We start from the raw sequence: 18,190 nt of genomic DNA, 5'->3' as shown, positions 1-18,190 counted from the left end.
CAATGATTCACGGAATCCAGGAACAGAATTCTTAAGGCCTCTGCCCACTGCCACTGCCTTGATCCTGGGTCCTTTGCAAAAGACTGAGGGCAGTGCCAGCACTCCCTGGGGGCAAAACTTCTTCCATTGTAGGAGGGATTTTTTGGGAAGCTTTGGGATATCAATGTCTACCTTCAAAGGCAAAACATCTTCTTTCCCTTGCCTTTTTAGTCCCAGCAGATTCCCAGCGGCATCTTCAACCACACGCAAGTCATCATTGGTGGCCAGTCCCAAATTGTGACCATCAACAGGCAATGGCGTGTGGCAATCATTGAGAGAAGGAACATCAGCGGGTCCTGGAAAACCATCTGGAACTACAACACGGTGAGCGGCAACAAGGGGTCTCTGTCAAAAGGCATCCAAGGTATCTGGCTGTTCATACAGCTGGCCCAGGGATGATGATTGTTTCTTAATTCTGAATGTTTGGAGTCCACAGTCTGAGGCACTAATACTCAGCATTTGCTAGTTAGTGTTTCCATCCTAACTTTATCCCTATATTAACAGTTGGTAAAAACAGAATTGTGAGTGTTGAATAATTTCATTTCACAGGGCGTCATTGCAACCAAAGTCACGCAACAGAACACCTGCTACATTTCCATCATGAACAGAAGCGAGATGCCCCGCTTTGATAACCTGGCCCGCCTGGCACAAGAGAGCAGGGTAAGATTCCAGAGGAGTAGCAGGTTCCTGGCTGTAGAGATCACTGGGCCATTTCTTCATGTGCTTTCTCTTTCTGGACATGATCAGGTTGTCCCTAGTGACAGATTTTCCTTTCTCTTAAAAGTAATGAAGATGAGAAATGCTTTGTCGGAATGCTTTGCCAGAAGAAGAATAGGGCTGCATCATTCCCTTTGCCACTTTGCATGAGGATTTTGTCCTCTGCAGCTTGCTAGGTGAACCTGTTCTTTGAGGAGCCCTTCAGGGCTATTGTTCTGCTCCCCCTTCCCCTCAAGTTCACTGCAGCTTGACTGCTGTAGAACAAGCTCAGCCTTTGCAGCTACATTCAAGGCCTATTTGTGGCCCCACAGGCCCCCAGGGGATTACAAAGTGTCTCTAAAGGCAGATGGGAATTAAACACTGGGTCCACAGTCCTCCTCCCAAAGCTAGGAATAACCCTGGCAGGAGCCAGCTTCTGGCATGCAACTGCTGAATGCCGGTTTTTGATGTTCAGAACCTGATTGGTGGTTTTGGAAGACCTACCAAGAGAATCACCTTTGTCACCAATGGACTGGTCAACAACCTCTACTCCTACGGAATAAACATCGCGGCTATGTGCAGTGGAGTCACCACCTACCTGGCCTCTGAAGTTCACAGTGAGTGAAAACATTGAAATTCTGAGGGTTATGAACTGGCCTTTATTGTCCTTGGTGCATGACGACGGTGCCTGCTGCTCTTCCACCTCAAAACCCAAAGAAACCCTCCTGTAGAACTTCAGCCAAGCTCTTAGGCATCAGCTCAAGCAGATTTATCTTTTCTTTTCCAGCTTTCCAAGGACCCCAGGTGAATCTGGGATCCTGCATTACCCTTGATGTCCTGAGAGTTGTAGAGCTGCAGTACTGCAATAGCAATGGCAATTGGAATGGCCAATGGAATGGCAATTGGAATGGCAATGGAAATGGCAACTGGAATGGCAATGGCAATGGCAACTGGAATGGCATTGGCAATGGCCATTGGAACAACAACTGGAATGGCGTTGGCAATGGCAACTGGAATGGCCAATGGAACGGCAATTGGAACGGCAATGGCAATGGCCACTGGAACAACAACTGGAATGGCATGGGCAATGGCAACTGGAACGGCCAATGGAATGGCATTGGGAATGGCAATTGGAACAACAATTGGAATGGCATTGGCAATGGCAATTGGAACAACAACTGGAATGGCATTGGCAATGGCAATTGGAATGGCAATGGCAACTGGAACAACAACTGGAATGGCAATGGCAACTGGAACAACAACTGGAATGGCAATTTCCCGGTGAGAAAACCTTAGCCCTTAGATTTCGTGAACCTAATCAGGGGGAAACCAAGATGGTGCCCAAAGCCAGCCCTGATGCCCTTCTGGCCTGGTATCTCCTCTTTTGAGAGGTTACTGCTTGTGGGTGCAGATGCTGAAAGTGAGCAATGAATGAGCAGAGCTTTGCATCCAAGCCTTTGAGCATGGATTTACTGTGGGCAGTGATCTAGCATGCATCAACCTCTAAAGGCAGCAGATGTCATCTGTCAGATGCAGCAATGATTCACTGCATCCATGGAAAGAATTCTTAAGGCCACTGTGCACTGCTACAGCCATGATTCTGGGTCTTTCGGAAAAGAATGAGGGCAGTTCCAACACTCCCTGGGAGCCAGTACTTCTTCCATTGTGGCAGGGAGTTTTTTCGGAAGCTTTGGGACATCAGTGTCTACCTTCAAAGGGAAAACATCTTCTTTCCCTTGCCTTTTTAGTCTCAGCAGTTTCCCGGTGGCATCTTCAACAACACGCAAGGCAGCATCTTCAACCACACGCAAGTCATCATTGGTGGCCAGTCCCAAATTGTGACCATCAACAGGCAATGGCGTGTGGCTGTCATTGAGCAAAGGAGCTTCAGCGGGTCCTGGAAAACCGTCTGGAACTACAACACGGTGAGTGGCAGGGACAGGACCCTTTCAAAAATCATCCAAGTAGGCTGGATGCTTGTACAGCTGGCCTGAGCCAGTGATTGTGTCTTTATTCTTGACTTTTAGAGTCCACAGTCTGGGGCAGTGAATCTCAGCATTATTTATGCTTTCCATCCCAACTTTATCCCAATATTAATACTTGAAAGAAATTGAATTTGAGAACTAAATACTTTTATTTTACAGGGCGTCATTGCAACCAAAGTCACGCAACAGAACACCTGCTACATTTCCATCATGAACAGAAATGAGATGCCCCGCTTTGATAACCTGGCCCACCTGGCACAAGAGAGCAGGGTAAGATTCTGGAGGAGTAGCAGGTTTCTGGCTGTAGAGATCACTGGGACATTTCTTCATGTGCTTTTTCTTGCTGGACATGATCAGGTTGCGTCTTGTGGCAGAGTTTCCTTTCTCTCAAACGTAATGCCAATTAGGAATTTGTTGCTGGAATGTTTTCCAAAAGAAAGATGCTGCATTATTCCCACCCCCGCTTTCTTGGAGAATGTTAAGCTCTGCAGCTTGCTGGGCCAATCCATCCTTTGTGGAGCTCTTTAGTGCTTTCTTTGTGCTTCTATCTCACCTCAAGTTCCATGCACCATGACTCCCTTAGAATGAGCTCTGTCCCTTTGGAGCACCTGCCAAGGCTTGCTAGTGGTCTCACAGGCCCCCCAGGGGATAACAAAGTGTCCCTAGAGGCAGGTGGGACTCAAACACCCAGCCCTGATTCATCATTGCAGAGGAGCAGGCCTAGCAGGAATCGCCTCTCTGCACTAAGCTTGCTGAATGGTGGTTTTTAATGTTTAGAACATGATTGGCGGTTTTGGAAGACATACCAAGAGAATCACCTTTGTCACCAATGGATTGGTCAACAACCTCAACTCCTACGGAATAGAAATTGCGGCTATGTGCAGCGGACTCACCACCTACATGGCTTATGAAGTTCACAGTGAGTGTAAGTGTGGGAATTCTGAGTGCTACAGACCTGGCCTTTTTGTCTCCTGGGGCATGACTAGGGCACAATTGCTGCTCTTCCATCTCAAAACCCAAAGAATCCCTCCCTGTAGAACTTCAGCCAAGCTCTTAGGCATCAGCTCAAGCAGATTTATCTTTTCCAGCTTTCCAAGGACCCCAGGTGAATCTGGGATCCTGCATTACCCTGGATGTGCTGAGAGTTGTGGACCTGCAGTACTGCATTGGCAATGGCAGTGTCAATTTTCCGGTGAGAAAACCTTAGCCCTTACATTTCTTGAACCTCATAGGGGTGGGGTGAGGGTCTTCTGAGCTGCTGCCCATAGCCAACCGTGCAGCCTTTCTTGCCTGGCATTTCCTCTTTTGAGAAGTTCCTGCTTGAAGCTTCAGTGCTTTTAAAGGGACCAGTAGGTGAGCAGCGGTTTCCAACCAAGCTCTTGAACGTGGATTTACTCTGGCCAGTGATCTAGAATGCATCAGCCTCTAACGGCAGCAGGTGGCAGCTGTCAGATGCAGCAATGATTCACGGAATCCAGGAACAGAATTCTTAAGGCCTCTGCCCACTGCCACTGCCTTGATCCTGGGTCCTTTGCAAAAGACTGAGGGCAGTGCCAGCACTCCCTGGGGGCAAAACTTCTTCCATTGTAGGAGGGATTTTTTGGGAAGCTTTGGGACATCAGTGTCTACCTTCAAAGGCAAAACATCTTCTTTCCCTTGCCTTTTTAGTCCCAGCAGATTCCCAGCGGCATCTTCAACCACACGCAAGTCATCATTGGTGGCCAGTCCCAAATTGTGACCATCAACAGGCAATGGCGTGTGGCAATCATTGAGAGAAGGAACATCAGCGGGTCCTGGAAAACCATCTGGAACTACAACACGGTGAGCGGCAACAAGGGGTCTCTGTCAAAAGGCATCCAAGGTATCTGGCTGTTCATACAGCTGGCCCAGGGATGGTGATTGTTTCTTTATTCTGAATGTTTGGAGTCCACAGTCTGAGGCACTAACACTCAGCATTTGCTAGTTAGTGTTTCCATTGCAAATTTATCCCAATATTAGCCGTTGGTAAAAACAGGATTGTGAGTGTTGAATAATTTCATTTCACAGGGCGTCATTGCAACCAAAGTCACGCAACAGAACACCTGCTACATTTCCATCATGAACAGAAGCGAGATGCCCCGCTTTGATAACCTGGCCCGCCTGGCACAAGAGAGCAGGGTAAGATTCCAGAGGAGTAGCAGGTTCCTGGCTGTAGAGATCACTGGGCCATTTCTTCATGTGCTTTCTCTTTCTGGACATGATCAGGTTGTCCATAGTGACAGAGTTTCCTTTCTCTTAAAAGTAATGAAGATGAGAAATGCTTTGTCGGAATGCTTTGCCAGAAGAATAGGGCTGCATCATTCCCTTTGCCACTTTGCATGAGGATTTTGTCCTCTGCAGCTTGCTAGGTGAACCTGTTCTTTGAGGAGCCCTTCAGGGCTATTGTTCTGCTCCCCCTTCCCCTCAAGTTCACTGCACCTTGACTGCTGTAGAACAAGCTCAGCCTTTGCAGCTACATTCAAGGCCTATTTGTGGCCCCACAGGCCCCCAGGGGATTACAAAGTGTCTCTAAAGGCAGATGGGAATTAAACACTGGGTCCACAGTCCTCCTCCCAAAGCTAGGAATAACCCTGGCAGGAGCCAGCTTCTGGCATGCAACTGCTGAATGCCGGTTTTTGATGTTTAGAACCTGATTGGTGGTTTTGGAAGACCTACCAAGAGAATCACCTTTGTCACCAATGGACTGGTCAACAACCTCTACTCCTATGGAATAAACATCGCGGCTATGTGCAGTGGAATCACCACCTACCTGGCTTCTGAAGTTCACAGTGAGTGAAAACATTGAAATTCTGAGGGTTATGAACTGGCCTTTATTGTCCTTGGTGCATGACAACGGTGCCTGCTGCTCTTCCATCTCAAAACCCAAAGAAACCCTCCTGTAGAACTTCAGCCAAGCTCTTAGGCATCAGCTCAAGCAGATTTATCTTTTCCTTTCCAGCTTTCCAAGGACCCCAGGTGAATCTGGGATCCTGCATTACCCTCGATGTCCTGAGAGTTGTAGAGCTGCAGTACTGCAATAGCAATGGCAATTGGAATAGCCAATGGAATGGCAATTGGAATGGCAATGGCAATGGCAACTGGAATGGCAATGGCAATGGCAACTGGAATGGCATTGGCAATGGCCATTGGAACAACAACTGGAATGGCAATGGCAATGGCCAATGGAATGGCCAATGGAACGGCAATTGGAACGGCAATGGCAATGGCCACTGGAACAATAACTGGAATGGCATGGGCAATGGCAACTGGAACGGCCAATGGAATGGCATTGGGAATGGCAATTGGAACAACAATTGGAATGGCATTGGCAATGGCAACTGGAACAACAACTGGAATGGCATTGGCAATGGCAATTGGAATGGCAATGGCAACTGGAACAACAACTGGAATGGCAATGGCAACTGGAACAACAACTGGAATGGCAATTTCCCGGTGAGAAAACCTTAGCCCTTAGATTCCGTGAACCTAATCAGGGGGAAACCAAGATGGTGCCCAAAGCCAGCCCTTCTGGCCTGGTATATCCTCATTTGAGAGGTTGCTGCTTGTGGGTGCACATTCTGAAAGTGAGCAATGAATGAGCAGAGCTTTTCATCCAAGCCTTTGAGCATGGATTTACTGTGGGCAGTGATCTAGCATGCATCAGCCTCTAAAGGCAACAAATGACAGCTGTCAGATGCAGCAATGATTCACGGAATGCATGGAAAGAATTCTTAAGGCCACTGCCCGTTGCTGCAGCCATGATTTGGGTCCTTTGGAAAAGCCTGAGGGCAGTTCAGGTGTTCCTTTGGGTGCAGCACTTCTTCCATTGTGGCAGGGAGCTTTTTCAGAAACTTTGGGGATATCACTGGCTACCTTTAAAGGCAAAACATCTTTCCCTTGCCTTTTTAGTCTCAGCAGTTTCCCGGTGGCATCTTCAACAACACGCAAGGCAGCATCTTCAACCACACGCAAGTCATCATTGGTGGCCAGTCCCAAATTGTGACCATCAACAGGCAATGGCGTGTGGCTGTCATTGAGCAAAGGAGCTTCAGCGGGTCCTGGAAAACCGTCTGGAACTACAACACGGTGAGTGGCAGGGACAGGACCCTTTCAAAAATCATCCAAGTAGGCTGGATGCTTGTACAGCTGGCCTGAGCCAGTGATTGTGTCTTTATTCTTGACTTTTAGAGTCCACAGTCTGGGGCAGTGAATCTCAGCATTATTTATGCTTTCCATCCCAACTTTATCCCAATACTAATACTTGAAAGAAATTGAATTTGAGAACTAAATACTTTTATTTTACAGGGCGTCATTGCAACCAAAGTCACGCAACAGAACACCTGCTACATTTCCATCATGAACAGAAATGAGATGCCCCGCTTTGATAACCTGGCCCACCTGGCACAAGAGAGCAGGGTAAGATTCTGGAGGAGTAGCAGGTTTCTGGCTGTAGAGACCGCTGGGACATTTCTTCATGTGCTTTTTCTTGCTGGACATGATCAGGTTGCGTCTTGTGGCAGAGTTTCCTTTCTCTCAAACGTAATGCCAATTAGGAATTTGTTGCTGGAATGTTTTCCAAAAGAAAGATGCTGCATTATTCCCACCCCCACTTTCCTGGAGGATGTTATGCTCTGCAGCTTGCTGGGCCAATCCATCCTTTGTGGAGCTCTTTAGTGCTTTCTTTGTGCTTCTATCTCACCTCAAGTTCCATGCACCATGACTCCCTTAGAATGAGCTCTGTCCCTTTGGAGCACCTGCCAAGGCTTGCTAGTGGTCTCACAGGCCCCCCAGGGGATTACAAAGTGTCCCTAGAGGCAGGTGGGACTCAAACACCCAGCCCTGATTCATCATTGCAGAGGAGCAGGCCTAGCAGGAATTGCCTCTCTGCACTAAGCTTGCTGAATGGTGGTTTTTAATGTTTAGAACATGATTGGCGGTTTTGGAAGACATACCAAGAGAATCACCTTTGTCACCAATGGATTGGTCAACAACCTCAACTCCTACGGAATAGAAATTGCGGCTATGTGCAGCGGACTCACCACCTACATGGCTTATGAAGTTCACAGTGAGTGTAAGTGTGGGAATTCTGAGTGCTACAGACCTGGCCTTTTTGTCTCCTGCAGCATGACTAGGGCACAATTGCTGCTCTTCCATCTCAAAACCCAAAGAATCCCTCCCTGTAGAACTTCAGCCAAGGGCTTAGGCATCAGCTCAAGCAGATTTATCTTTTCCAGCTTTCCAAGGACCCCAGGTGAATCTGGGATCCTGCATTACCCTGGATGTGCTGAGAGTTGTGGACCTGCAGTACTGCATTGGCAATGGCAGTGTCAATTTTCCGGTGAGAAAACCTTAGCCCTTACATTTTTGAACCTCATAGGGGTGGGGTGAGGGTCTTCTGAGCTGCTGCCCAAAGCCAACCGTGCAGCCCTTCTTGCCTGGCATTTCCTCTTTTGAGAAGTTCCTGCTTGAAGCTTCAGTGCCTTTAAAGGGACCAGTGGGTGAACAGTGGTTTCCAACCAAGCTGTTGAACGTGGATTTACTCTGGCCAGTGATCTAGAATGCATCAGCCTCTAACGGCAGCAGGTGGCAGCTGTCAGATGCAGCAATGATTCACAGAATCCAGAACAGAATTCTTAAGGCCTCTGCCCACTGCCACTGCCTTGATCCTGGGTCCTTTGCAAAAGACTGAGGGTAGTGCCAGCACTCCCTGGGGGCAAAACTTCTTCCATTGTAGGAGGGATTTTTTGGGAAGCTTTGGGATATCAATGTCTACCTTCAAAGGCAAAACATCTTCTTTCCCTTGCCTTTTTAGTCTCAGCAGATTCCCAGCGGCATCTTCAACCACACGCAAGTCATCATTGGTGGCCAGTCCCAAATTGTGACCATCAACAGGCAATGGCGTGTGGCAATCATTGAGAGAAGGAACATCAGCGGGTCCTGGAAAACCATCTGGAACTACAACACGGTCAGTGGCAATAAGGGGGCTACAAAAACCACGCAAGGAGTCCGGCTGTTCATACAGTTGGCCCCGGGATGGTGATTGTTTCTTAATTCTGAATGATTGGAGTCCACACTTTTGGGCACTAACACTCAGCATTTGTTAGTTGGCTTTCCATCCTAACTTTATCCCTATATTAGCTGTTGGTAAAAACAGAATTGTGAGTGCTGTATAATTTCATTTCACAGGGCGTCATTGCAACCAAAGTCACGCAACAGAACACCTGCTACATTTCCATCATGAACAGAAATGAGATGCCCCGCTTTGATAACCTGGCCCGCCTGGCACAAGAGAGCAGGGTAAGCTTCCAAAGGAGCAGTGTATTCCTGGCCATAGGGATCATTGGGCCATTTCTTCATGTGCTTTTTATTTCTAGATAAGGTCAGGTTGTACCTAGTGACAGAGTTTCCTTTTTCTTAAAAGTAATGAAGTGGAGAAATGCATAGCAGAAATGCTTTCCATAAAGAAACGGTTGCATCATTCTCTTTCCCACTTCTCCTGAGGATGTTGGCCATTGCAGCTTGCTGGGCAAACCTGTCCTTTGTGAAACCGTTTAGTGCCTTTGTTGTTCCGCCACATCCCCTCAAGTTCACTGCACCTTGACTGCTGTAGAACAAGCTCAGCCTTTGCAGCTACATTCAAGGCCTATTCGTGGCCCCACAGGCCCCCCTGGGGATTACAAAATGTCCCCAGAGGCAGGTGGGAATCAAACTTAAGTGCAGAGTTGTCCTCCCAGAGCCCTGGCAGGAGCCAGCTTCTGGCATGCAACTGCTGAATGCCGGTTTTTGATGTTCAGAACCTGATTGGCGGTTTTGGAAGACCTACCAAGAGAATCACCTTTGTCACCAATGGACTGGTCAACAACCTCTACTCCTACGGAATAAACATCGCGGCTATGTGCAGTGGAGTCACCACCTACCTGGCTTCTGAAGTCCACAGTGAGTGAAAGCATGCGAATTCTGAGGGTTATGAACTGGCCTTTATTGTCCTTGGGGCATGACAAAGGCACAATTGCTGCTCTTCCACCTCAAAACCCAAAGAAACCCTCCTGTAGAACTTCAGCCAAGCTCTTAGGCATCAGCTCAAGCAGATTTATCTTTTCTTTTCCAGCTTTCCAAGGACCCCAGGTGAATCTGGGTTCCTGCATTACCCTGGATGTCCTGAGAGTTGTAGAGCTGCAGTACTGCAATAGCAATGGCAATTGGAATGGCCAATGGAATGGCAATTGGAATGGCAATGGCAATGGCAACTGGAATGGCAATGGCAACTGGAATGGCAATGGCAATGGCAACTGGAATGGCCAATGGAATGGCATTGGCAATGGCCACTGGAACAACAACTGGAATGGCAATGGCAATGGCCAATGGAATGGCCAATGGAATGGGAATGGCAATTGGAACAACAACTGGAATGGCAACTGGAATGGCAATTGGAATGGCAATTGGAATGGCAATGGCATTGGCAATGGCAATTGGAACAACGATTGGAATGGCAATGGCAACTGGAACAACAACTGGAATGGCATTGGCAATGGCAACTGGAATGGCAATGGCAACTGGAACAACAACTGGAATGGCAATGGCAACTGGAACAACATTTGGAATGGTAATGGCAACTGGAACAACAATTGGAACGGCAATGGCAATTGGAATGGCAATTGGAATGGCACTGGACAGGTGAGAAAACGTTAGGCATTCCTTTCATGAGCCCAAAGGATGGTAACCCGAGCTACTGCCCAAAGCCAACCCTAATGCCCTTCTTGCCTGGCATCTAATCTTGTTGGATGTTCCTGCCTGAACGTGGGGATGCTTTAAAAGATGACTGATTGAGCAATGGTTTCCATCAGAGACCTTGACTGTGGATTTACTCTGGTCATTGCTCTAGCTTGTATCAATGTCTAAAGGCAGGAAGTGACAGCTGTCAGATGCAGCAGTGATTCACTGAATCCATGAAAAGAATTCTTATATCCTCTTCGAAATGCCACAACTTTTTTTGTTTGTTTATTTTTTTATTTTAAATCTCTCTCCCTCACTTGAAAATACACCTCTACTGCTATCCCTCCCTAGATCAAAGCGCTGAATATTTTTTGCAAGGATTTTTTGTACATACATGGTGTGAGATGTAGCTACTTGCACAGTCTGAAAATATTTGTTTTTCTGAAAACATGTGGTTTTCTTATCTCTGCAGTGGGATAACAACCAACAAATCATCTCTGATGGAGATTCCCACATCTCCATCTCTGGTGGGAACTCTCATATCTCCATCTCTGGCGTCTCACAAAGCATAAGCATCAATAGCCAAACACAAAGGGCAATTATAGAGCAAAAGAGCAACCATTTATCCTGGAAAACCATCTGGAACTACAACACGGTGAGTGGCAGGGAGGGGGCTTGTTCAAAAAGTATACAATGAGATTGGCTGCTCATACAGCTGGCCCAGTGGCTGGGATTGTTGCCTTTATCTTAAATTTTTGAGACCATGATATTGGGTAGAAACTCTTGGCATTTATTATTGTTTGAATCCAAACTTTATTCTAGTGTTCACAGTTGGAAAAATACTGAATTGCGAGTGCTAAATAATTTTATTTTGCAGGGTGTCATTGCAACAAAAGTGATGCCAGAGAGAACATGCTACATTTCCACCATGAACAGGAGTGAGATGCCTACGTTTGCTGCACTTGTCAGAGTGGCTGCAGAGAGGAGGGTAAGAATTTAATGGAGGAGTCACTTGGAATGTTGCTCAGTATTTGAACGTAAACAGCTGTGGAAGCCTGCTATTTTCAAAGCCTTTAAAAGCATTAGATGTTCAGAAGTGATTTCTATCACACTGTTAATTATGTAGTTCAATTTATTTTGAATTATATTTTATTTTAAAAGGTTCAAAAATAAGAATAATATCTTTAAGGTTAATATTTCTCATTTTTAATTAACGTTGTAGATATGCTGGGTAATTTTTACATAATTTGCAATGAGTTTTTATGCTTACCTCTTTTTAATACTCTTTTATGATCCAAGAATGTAGATATGTGGTAAGGTGCCCTTTATATTCTTCCATTCCTTGCATGGTAAAAAAATTAATTTCTTTGGTTTAGATGTAGCTGATTAAGAACAAATATCCCAATAAGCTAAAAATTTTAAATCATCTTTCAAAATGTTTGCAAACAAGTACCATGTTAACGTGAGCTCTGCCCACTAAATTAATGCAGACCTTTTAAAAATGGGATCAGTGTTTAGCATACTCACCTTTGGCAGGCACTGGCTGCCACTGAAGACTCAGAATTGAGTCCTTAAAAAAACCAAGGCTTTAAAGAACAAGAACACGTAGAGGGCAGAAGAAAACTTGCAGAGTGTTATCACTAGAGGCATAGCAAAAAGATTCAGCTTTAGCTATAGATCATGGCTTGCTTCAAGGTTTGACTCCCTTAGAAAGAGCTCTGCCTTTGCAGCTGCCTTCAAGGCTTGCCAGTGGTCCCACAGGCCCCCAGGGGATTAAAAGGCAGTTTGGACTCAAACACCCAGCCCCAGTCATCCTTCCAGTGCTAGGAAGAGGCTTAGAAGGGAACCAGTTCCTGAGAACTTGCTGAATGCTGGTATTTGTTGTTTAGAACCTGTTCGGTTTTGGAAGACCGACCAAGGAGATCACCTTTGTCACCAATGGATTGGTCAGCAACCTCCAGTCTTATGGATCAGATGTCTTCTCTATGTGCAGTGGACTCACCACCTACATGGCTTATGAGGTTCATGGTGAGTGCAAGCAAAAGAATTCTGTCTCTGAGTGACCTGGCATTTGTTTCCCTTGGGGAATGACCAATGCACAATTGCTGCTCCTCTACCTTGAGCTGCAGAGAAACCAACCAGTTGCACAAAGGGTTCGACATCTCCAAAGCTCAGGACCAAAACAAGGGCAGAGTCACAGCCTCCACAAATGACCTAATCTATACCACTGCTAGCCCTTTCTGTGAAATTCAAGGTGGCTTAAGTTATTGCGTAGGATTTTGCACACTGACATCCTCAGCAATGTCTACATTAAGAGAAAGGGTAGCTCTAAGCACCTTTGTTCTCTCATTTCTGTATTACAGACCCAGTGTTTTATCATCACTTCAAAGAGATTCTTTGTCTATTCAATGATTTCTTATATAGCGGCTATGGACTACCTAGGTTACTTCAAGCAACAAAAATGAGCTCTAATCGATAACCTAAGAATATCTTCCCCATTAATTAATTGTAATTTTTTTGTTTGTTTTTTTTAAAGTACCCCAATACAATCAACAACCATGCATTGCACTTAACGTCTTGAGACTTGTGGAGCTGAGGTATTGCAGTGGCAATGGACAGGTCGGAAACCCTTACCTTTCTTGAACTGAGATCCAGCCTTCGGAGCCGCTGCCCAAAGCCAACCCTGATACCGTCCTTCCCTGACATCTCTTCTTTCAAGAGTTTTGTTCTTCATGGTTCAGAAGCTGAAACAGATCATTTGTTGACTAGAGCTTTCAATTAAAAACCTTTTGCATAGATGACCTCTGGCTTGTTTCTCATTACTCTACCCTTCAATCATCTTTGAAATTTCCATGGAAATATTTTTATTGTCTCACTTCTGCCCCATTTGAGCCCTTCAAATGCTCTTTTCATTGCCAGCTCTCAACACAGGGCACAGACAAAGAGCTGGGCAAGCCCCACGGTGTGTATGGTACAAATAAGGCATTCACAGTTAGGACCTTCTTTCCCAGTTTGGGGAAAGATGCCTCACGTTAAGAATCTTGATTCAGGTGGCACAAAAGGCAGAAAGAAAGAAGGGCAAAGCAGTGAATTTGCCTTCTTTAGGGCAAGGGCAGTCTCTGTGGAATGTATCATGTTGTTCTTATAGAGCCCTCCATTTTCCAGTGCATAGCAAAGACTGGCTACAGGACATCACGTTGAACACTGACGTGGATGAAACAAATTCCAGATTCTCTCTATGAGATCCTCCCAGTGTTCAGTAGTATGAATTGGACACAAATCAAGCTAGGAACAGAGTAATGTTTCTGCTGAGCTAACAAGAGAATTTGACAAAATGTCAATCCCCATGTACTTCTACTTTATATAGCTACAGAATTAATCTTTACTTATAAAATTGCCAGAAAATTTTGACCCATTATTTGACACTAGTCATCCACTAAAAACCAGGTAAACAGGGGAACCCTGAGCTTCAAGTGAAAAGCAAAATTGCAGCATTTCAGTTCAAGTCTGATTAACAAACAGAAATTTAAACATGTAAAAGGAAGATTTCAATCAAGTTAGGCTGAGATTATATGATCACAATAAACTCTCAAGGTGACACATGGGGTTTTTCTCCAGGTACTTTTCATACATATTTACTTTACCAGGGAGTCAGCACGTAGTAGGAGAAAAGGTAAAGAGTGAAGCAACACCTCTAAAAATCAACATAATTCTGCATGCTTGCATTTGCATTCAGGTGGGCATGCCATGTTCTAGATAAAGGTAGCATGACATAGCCTAGAAAACTGTGGCTCAAGGACAGAATTAATCACATTCCATACTTACAAGAAAACCCTCAAGCTCCAGCTTAAAGGATGAAATCAGAAATATTTTCATCACTTCTACTCTTGCTAGACTGCAAGGAGTAGAAAAAACACATGAAAATGTGTGTGCACAGAATGAAACAGTCATTTGAGGAAAGGGTGAAATCTGGAATGTTTCTTACCCTTGGGAGGTTGCTGCACAGTGGGACGAGAATTTACTACAGAATCAGAATGCCTTGAGCAGAGCTTTAAAAAGGACACAGAGACAAACCTGCACTGAAATAAAACAGGGTTTTTTATGCAAAGCCCCCTACACCTGTCCTTTTTCCTGGATACTGTCACTGGTTACATAAGCTGTGCTAATGGCAAGTGCCTGAGATCTGCATTTGCCACACAAACTGCTCAAGTGCTCAGGAGCTGAGGGAAAATGTGGAGGGTCAGGGTTCCATTTCTGTAATGGCCAAGTTGGCTTGGACTGGTGGCAGCCGGGGACAAAGCTGCTTTCCAACTCATTGCTAATGACACTGGAGGGAGGAGGATTGTACAGCTCGGTTTGTCTCGCCTCTCTTGAGGAGGGCTCAATTGATGGAATTTCCAGAGGCTAAAAGAGGACTTTCTTACAAAACATACATAAACATATGAAAATAAGACTTTGATGTGTGTTTGGTATCTTGGAAGATAAGGCCATAACCTGTCTCCATTTGACATCCAGAAATCAGTCTGATTAGAAGACCTGTAAATCCCCCCTCTTGGTAGTTTATTGCTTTCATTCACTGTATTTGACACCTCGAGTAAAGGATGAAGTGGATGTGAAACAGATGAAAAGCCGAGCACTCTGCTCACAGCTGGCAGACTGCTGCACCTCCTCAGCACTCACAGAGCTCCAGCAAGGCGCCAGGCAGGAGCACAAGGACAGAGTGTGGCCCTGAGCAGCACAAGTGACAATTGGGCCTCCCCTTCCCAAACAAAGTAAGATCCCCTGGCTTTTCCAGGAAAAGCTGCAATAATGATCCTTGGCAATGGATGGCAGAGGAGAAGAGTGTTCAGAGACATCAGATCAGAGAGACACTGAGTCCCCATCAGGCCAGTCTGGCACTACACAGGAAGCTTTAGTGTGCAAACCTACCCTGAACTGCAGCCAAGGGCACAATCAGCACACGGGGACTGGCAGAACTGTCAAATACAAAGCACTTGGGGAATTGGGAAGTGAGCTCCTCTGGGACTGCTGCTTCTGAAACCTGAAAAAGGCACAGCAAAGAAACAAATCCAAATGAGCACAGGCTCCTGGGCCACGGCTCTGTATATCAAATTCAGAGAAAGATTAAAATCTACTTCCCAAACAACAGGGGATATAAAATGCCTCATGTCACTGCTCCTCCCTCACACATGTTTTGCTACCTTTAGTTTCTGGTCCCTTTCTCAAATCAGCCCTTAGTCCATAATCAGGTGTGACTCTCCTGAAGAGGCTCTGTGACGATTAAGGGACCGTGTCTGACAAGAAGAAAGCAGGTCCTGAATGAGCTCAGGAAGGAAGGGCAGCAGAAGAACTCGGCAATTCCTATGATTTAGAACTGACCATGTGATCTCTAGGGACTCATGTAACTTTTTTAACATAGCACGAATACCACCCCCTTGGTTTGAGTGTTGCTTTTGGTCAGAGGCACAACTTCTGGCTGAGTCCTTTGCCACATTGGCACAAAGCATCACTACAAGTTTCCTGGGAATCTGTGCTCTGCTTCTGCTTATAATTTCTTTTTTAATTTAAAAGTGACTGTTCAATACACTGAGCTTACCATGACCACTTTCCTCTCACCTCCCTGTATGCCATGAATTCAATCAGGCAGGTATCAAAGCCTCCTCTTATCAGAGCACTTCCCCAGGAAACTCGTCATGCTTCTGTGAACACAGGGCACCTGCCAATAAGGCAAACCCATTTTCAGATTTAACTTTGGGATATTATGTATAAAAAGCAAGAGTACACATCAATTAGCAGCAGAGCTGGCCAGACCTGCCATCCAAATGAAGTTCCCTGTAAGTAAAACCTATCATTTCCCATGAAAGGGAAGGATGTTGAGATGTTGGAGAGTGTCCAGAGAAGGGCAACAAGGTTGGCAGAGGGTCTGGAACACAAGCCCTACGTGGAGAGAGCTGGGGGTGTTTAGCCTGGAGAAGAAGCTCAGGGGAGATCTTACCACTCCCTACAACTCCCTGATAGGAGGGTGCAGCCAGGTGGGATGGATCTCCACTCCCAGGCCTCTTGCAATAGGACAAGAGGACTCAGCACCAGGGGAAGTATAGGCTGGACATTAGGAAGAATTTCCTCACAGAAAGCGTGACTGGCCATTGGAATGGGCTGCCCAGGTAGCTGGTGAAGTCACTGTCCCTGGAGGGGTTTAAAAGACCAGATGTGGCACTCAATGACCTCAAAGGTTTTTTCCAACCTGATTCTTTCATTCTGTAAAACTTCACCAGATTTCAGAGCAGATGCTTAAAAGCATGCTCCTTTAGCCTTGGGACTGTTTCTGCTGCCCACTGTGTGCTGTGTTAGCTTTTCAGCAGCAAATTCCTTCACCTGCTCTAAGCAGGAGAACACATCCTACACGTGGCATTGCTGGAGGAGGCAATTTACCATTTACCAAAGCCTCTCGTCAGCCTCCATGACACATTTGCCTAAACAATATAATTGAAAGGACCAATATTTGCACTATTTGCACTTTTAACCAGTGCCTCTCTCCAGCTACGCACTTCTCTTTCCCTGTATATTGTTTGCAACATAAAGGGGGTTTTGTTTCATTTTAATAGGGCTACGTTGCAACCAAGGTGTTTTCAAAGAACACCTCCATTATTGCTTCAACTAGCAAGAGGTTTTGGCTTGGCAAACCCTTTCCTACACCACCTCCAGGAGACAAGGTAGGATGGTGGTTGACAGTGGGGCAAAAGATTGTCAGTGAAAAGCAATTGTTCCTACACACTCAGGGGAAAAGTCTCCAAGAACTGAAGAGAACTTTCTCAGCAGGGCTGAGTCGCTCTAAAAGTTCCTTCAAAAGTTGCATTTCCCAGGATAACTCCTTTCCCCAAACCAAAGAAATGTGTACTGGTTCTGAACTCTAGAGCTGGTTTTCCCAAACACTGTTTTCTGGCTTTGTTTCTTTGAATGCTCAGAGACCTGGGCTACCAATTGCCACCCAGAGAGAATTACTTCATTATCTCCAGGAACAGACTCCAAATGAGCCCATTTGGAAAATGCATCCAAGCCCTGTGCACAGGAATTCCCTCCTACCTTGCTTACCCAGCTCCTGGTGAGTTTGCTACTGACAGCCTTTGTGTTCCAAAATAAACAAGAGCTCACTGTATACATTTAGAATGATGCAGTTCAGTTTTTAAGTGACTTTTCCTGGTACATTTCCAACACTAAGTTGGAAAAATTTCCACTACAATGTTCTCTTATTTTCTCAGTCTAATCAGTATTTCTTTTTCTTTCAGTATGAAAGTTCTTATCAGACTCAGATTTCTTAGAACAAGATATTTCACACTTGAAAGTTAAGATAAATTAACTGCCTATTACTTTGCTATATGTTCTACATTAACCATTTAAAATCTGGTGAACTAAAGTTTTATAGAGATCAGCATAACTAAGCTATTTTTATTTTAACATCTTAGCAACATACTAAGTATTGCAATTGTTTATTTTAGAAATAAGCATTGTCATGCCATCTGGCAAATTGCAAATACACAGATGAACTATTATTCTGATGAACCCAGAAATCAAGGTGAAAATAACAGAATTGAGAAGTGTATTAAAGGCAGTCTGGAGATGCACACAGATGCCATTCAAGAATGTTTAATAAAGGTTTAACACAGGAGAAAAGAAGCATACACTAAGCAACTGCAAGTTGGAAATTTGAAAGAGTCAAATTATAGTTAGGTTAAAAGTAA

The 18,190-nt window shown here is 45.3% G+C and overlaps 1 protein-coding gene across 1 annotated transcript in view; it reads left to right on the top strand.

Annotated features, from left to right (window-relative positions):
• The window catches only part of LOC144247731 (uncharacterized), a 58,674-nt gene that overhangs the window by 8,520 nt on the left and 31,964 nt on the right, over positions 1-18,190 (top strand). Inside the window, exons 16-35 of the mRNA XM_085559101.1 lie at positions 211-363; positions 589-699; positions 1,211-1,352; positions 1,523-2,016; positions 2,484-2,660; positions 2,880-2,990; positions 3,498-3,645; positions 3,809-3,912; positions 4,389-4,541; positions 4,767-4,877; positions 5,386-5,527; positions 5,698-6,191; positions 6,648-6,824; positions 7,044-7,154; positions 7,662-7,809; positions 7,973-8,076; positions 8,551-8,703; positions 8,925-9,035; positions 9,533-9,674; positions 9,847-10,412. Of these exons, the coding sequence (XP_085415227.1) occupies positions 211-363; positions 589-699; positions 1,211-1,352; positions 1,523-2,016; positions 2,484-2,660; positions 2,880-2,990; positions 3,498-3,645; positions 3,809-3,912; positions 4,389-4,541; positions 4,767-4,877; positions 5,386-5,527; positions 5,698-6,191; positions 6,648-6,824; positions 7,044-7,154; positions 7,662-7,809; positions 7,973-8,076; positions 8,551-8,703; positions 8,925-9,035; positions 9,533-9,674; positions 9,847-10,412 (3,852 nt within the window). The remainder of the gene's footprint in view (positions 1-210; positions 364-588; positions 700-1,210; positions 1,353-1,522; positions 2,017-2,483; positions 2,661-2,879; positions 2,991-3,497; positions 3,646-3,808; positions 3,913-4,388; positions 4,542-4,766; positions 4,878-5,385; positions 5,528-5,697; positions 6,192-6,647; positions 6,825-7,043; positions 7,155-7,661; positions 7,810-7,972; positions 8,077-8,550; positions 8,704-8,924; positions 9,036-9,532; positions 9,675-9,846; positions 10,413-18,190) is intronic.

The sequence above is a fragment of the Lonchura striata genome, chromosome 22 (genome assembly GCF_050655825.1).
Source record: "Lonchura striata isolate lonStrDom1 chromosome 22, ASM5065582v1, whole genome shotgun sequence".
NCBI classification, from domain to species: domain Eukaryota; kingdom Metazoa; phylum Chordata; class Aves; order Passeriformes; family Estrildidae; genus Lonchura; species Lonchura striata.
Note: the sequence above shows the minus strand (reverse complement) of the source record. Positions and strands in the feature narration are given on the sequence as shown.